This window comes from Azolla caroliniana, unplaced genomic scaffold (assembly GCF_043228905.1).
Source record: "Azolla caroliniana isolate FFs.n. ecotype wild unplaced genomic scaffold, voAzoCaro1.0.p SCAF_14, whole genome shotgun sequence".
NCBI lineage: Eukaryota > Viridiplantae > Streptophyta > Polypodiopsida > Salviniales > Salviniaceae > Azolla > Azolla caroliniana.
In genome coordinates, this window is record NW_028230449.1 from 17,933,741 (window position 1) to 17,937,794 (window position 4,054).

Genomic DNA, 4,054 nt, shown 5'->3' on the forward strand with positions numbered 1-4,054 from the left:
TTTTATAATTCTTTCATAGCATTGAAAGACTTGTACAAGGAACTATTGTGAATAACAAGTGCATCCTTTTACATGGGATGATTCATAATGAGCTATATGATGTGATGACATTCCATATTAATTGATCCAAGCCTTACAATAGAATAACATTTGTGTCCTTTATGATAATGTTCATAATAACAACAATAGTTTGGTATGTTACATTTAGGTCCTACCCCATTAAAATACCTTAACAATATCATATATATAAAAATTTCATGCTACATTTAGTTGTTTCCCTTCTTAGTATTGCCATAACAACATCAAATTTATATCTTCCAATGTGTCTTGTCAAGCAAACGGAATTCTCCAAATTCATAACATTGTTTTTCCTTGGCATGCGAAGTCAACCACAACCACATATTTTTAAGTGCCTCATGAAAATTCTATTTCTATCTATCTATATATGTATATTGTCACACTCAAGATGGATTGAATTCTCTTTGATAGGGAGCTCATGGTACAAATTGCACCAACAAAATTTATGCTTCCTTGGCATATGGCATAAGATTAAGATGGTGGGAAGCATCCTTCTGGTTTCAAGTTCCCTAAATAGTTTGCATAGCACATGATATTTTTGAATAAAATCTAGTGGTAAGTAGTGTTTGATGCATGTAGCTATGGATGATGCCCCAAAGGTGGAGAAGGTGACATGAAGGATAAGATCAAACAAGCGAAACAAACTACAATGAACTTGAACACATGTACAAGCCATTGTGAATAGATTCCAAGTTTGAACATAATACAAGATACTACTATTGATTGATTGTGTGTATAACAATATTGAGTGATCTAGTTTAGTCATTAAAGATATTGTGTTACCATTAGGAACCCATTTAAAAGATGGTTCTGCTTTTGCCAGCCATTCAATCCATGCCAACATTTGACTTTTGTCACTTTGAATAACCATGTCAAGACATTCAAGGCATCACTCTGGTATGAAAAGATTGTGTGCAAATATCTGAATATGTAGAGCTCATCAAGGGCTAAGGTACCCATTTCATCAATGGCCTGATAAGGTAAGTACCAAAGCATGACATATCATTCACCAATCAGTAAGGTAACTAGAGTCCTCAAATAAGACTTTGCAGACTTTTCTGAAGAAAATAGAGAGTAAAGTTGAAAGAATTTGGGTGACAAACTCAAATTCAATTCCACACTTAAAGCATATAACTTCACTTAAAAACAAGCATCAATGGGAAGGCATTTTCAATTTGAAAATACAAATTAAGTAAATCAGTAAACATCTAGGATTGGAAATCATGTTTAAGAGTTGCAAAAGCACAACCTTACCACTGAAAATTGCATCTGATTCAAAAATATATTTTGGTTGATACCAGTAAAATATACAACTTAAGATAAAAAGATCGAATCAAAAGAGGGAATCTCTAAACAATAGTCGTGCTATAAAATGGGTAGAAAAACCAAATTCCTCTCAAAAATAGGTTTTTGCAAAACAAGAAAGAAAGTCCGAATTCACCGAACCAAAATAGTCTACTACATGATCAATGATGCTGTGATCATTTTAGGATCAGAACTCTGATCAAACGAATGCTATCTCAAAGCAATAGCCCTACTACAAAGCAGTAACAAAAGGATATATGTCGAGAGAGTAGGTTCCTATTCAAAATTCCTATTTAAAGAAGAAATGTCCATCGCATGAAATTCAGTGAAAAACTTGATGTGAATCCAGATATCACCACCCAATAGAAGAAGCCTTGGGAATATGAACTCCTATGACATTCTTGTTTGATCCATAGTAGCAGAATTTGGATACAAGAAATGGCACCTGTATCCATACTTTGGACATGAGTTTTCATATGGCATCTTTGCTATATCCACTATATGCACCCTCTTTATGGGCCTTGTAAAAGGTATGAAATGCCACAGCCAGTACAAGGGAGAGGAACATGAACATGACAATGTTGACGATCGCCACTTTTCTCCAATCGTGCTTGACCTTCGCCAACACTCCCGCTCGGCACGAATCGCATCCAAAGCACAACTCGCTCTGATGGTAATCGTAGGTGTAGCAATCAGGGTCTGCATCTTGACTAAGCGGCCGTGTCCAATACGTTGCATTCAAGAACAAAAAGTTGCAAACAGTCGGGGGTTTGCAACACCCAGACTACAGAAAACAGCCCAGAAAAAAGAAGGAAATAAAAAACTTAACACAGATAACAATTAACTCAAACTAAAAAATAAAGTCTTTGTATAGAAGAAACTACATTGTCTTACATGTTCTGCACATACATACATGAATAGTCACATTCATGCATAGGTACGCACATATCATGTGTATACAAACACAAACCGGCAAGTATGTATGCATGTTTATGTATGGAAGCATGCATGCATGTGTGTATGTGTGTGTATGTAGGTATGCATGAATGTGTGTATGTAGGTATGCATGAATGTGTGTGTATGTAGGTATGCAGGTATGCATGTATGTTATATGCCTGTATGTATGTAGGTAGATATGTAGGTATGTAGGTATGCATGTATGCCTGTATGTATGTATGTATGTATGTATGTATGTATGTATGTATGTATGTATGTATGTATGTATGTATGTATGTATGTATGTATGTATGTATGAGCAAAGAAACAGTAGTGAGTACCTGAAGGGGAGTAAGGAGAGCATTGTTGAAATCAGTTGCAAGTTTGTATGCTTCAAGGCCATTACACACATGTGCATCTTCCAGACAAGACCTGATCTTCTTCCAATTCTCACTATTGTGAACCTTCCTTCTCAACCATGTTGAATACTCGCCAAGCCTGTAATCCTTATATCCTTTCCCAGATAACACCTCCCCTGCTCCTCTATCAGTCACAGCAAATGCAAATATAGTGAAACATAGAAGCAACAAGATGAAGAAAGACATGGACACCATGTAGAACCAGAGAATCCATGCTGAGCTCCTCAATGTGCCAATGAGCCCCATGATAGAGAGGAGCAAAATGAAGAACCCCAGTGCTGTGATGGGGGCTTGAAGGAATTGGTAGCAATCAGAATGGTGCTTTGTGGAGAGCCATATCCCTGAGGAAATGATGGGGATAGAGAGAATGAGGGAGGCTAGGTTTGTAATGATCAGGAAATGCTTACTCAAACCCATCTCTACTGATTCAAGCTTCTCTGCGTAGAACCTTAGAAGAAAGAAAGAAAGAAAGAAAGAAAGAAAAAACCCCGACAGAAAAAACAGCTCCTGCGATATTTCCCTCTAAATGAAGAGGTGAAATTTTGATGTTCTTCAGTTTTTTTTTTCTTTGTTGAAGAAAAGCAGGATGGGTTCTTCTCTGTTTCTAGTTAAGAAACGTAGAAAACACTAAAGCTCTTCTCTCTCTGTCTCTCTGTCTCTGTCTCTCAAAATGAAAGTAGCGGGAACTGAGTTCTGCTCTATTTCTTGTTTAAATCCTTACAAAGCCCTAACACACACAGACCACAGACACCTCTCTATCTGTTACTGAATGGAAGAAAGCAAAATGGGTTCTGCTCTGTTTCTTGTTTAGAACCCTAGAAAACCCTAGAAACACTACTCTGCTCCTCCTCTCCCTGTCTCTCCCTCCCTCCGTCGCTCTGTGTTTGAATTTTGTAGCTTTAGTAGCTGTTGGTAGCTTTTCCACTTTCACATTGTACTTTTTAACCCTAATTCCTCCATTAAACCCTAAATTCCTCTAGTAAACCCTAAATTCCTCTAGTAAACCCTAAATTCCTCCAGTAAACCCTAAATTCCTCCATTAAACCCTAAATTCCTCTATTAAACCTTAATTAGGGGGGGCGGGGGGGGCTCGGGAAATGAACTTGAGACCTCGATTTCTCGTGTCTCTCAGTCCGGAAGCTCACAGAAATGGCAAATACTGTTCGTTGATCGGTCGTAACGAAGAAAAAGCGTGAGATCAATCGCTTTGATTGATTGTGTTCTAGAAATTCCATGGGAGTGAATGACGAGTCCTATATAACATGGCATGTGCCATGCTGGTGAATGGCCCGCCATGGCACGAGAAACTTGTGTCA

At 37.7% G+C, this 4,054-nt stretch overlaps 1 protein-coding gene across 1 annotated transcript; it reads right to left on the reverse strand.

Annotated features, from left to right (window-relative positions):
- Window positions 1-1,382: 1,382 nt before the first annotated feature.
- On the reverse strand, window positions 1,383-3,207 carry LOC147855685 (tetraspanin-8-like). The gene is made up of 2 exons (XM_087330785.1): window positions 2,661-3,207; window positions 1,383-2,167 (listed from the first exon to the last, which is right to left on the reverse strand). Exons 1-2 carry the CDS (start codon window positions 3,153-3,155, stop codon window positions 1,856-1,858), a joined length of 807 nt encoding a protein of 268 aa, XP_087186911.1. The 5' UTR covers window positions 3,156-3,207; the 3' UTR covers window positions 1,383-1,855.
- Window positions 3,208-4,054: the final 847 nt, after the last annotated feature.

Bases quoted from the DNA above. Each gene is read 5' to 3' on its own strand.
- LOC147855685 (XM_087330785.1), bottom strand. From the start codon at position 3,155: ATGGGTTTGAGTAAGCATTTCCTGATCATTACAAACCTAGCCTCCCTC. The intron at 2,168-2,660 runs GTACTCACTACT...TGTTTTCTGTAG, and splicing joins CTCTCCTTACTCCCCTTCAG to TCTGGGTGTTGCAAACCCCC.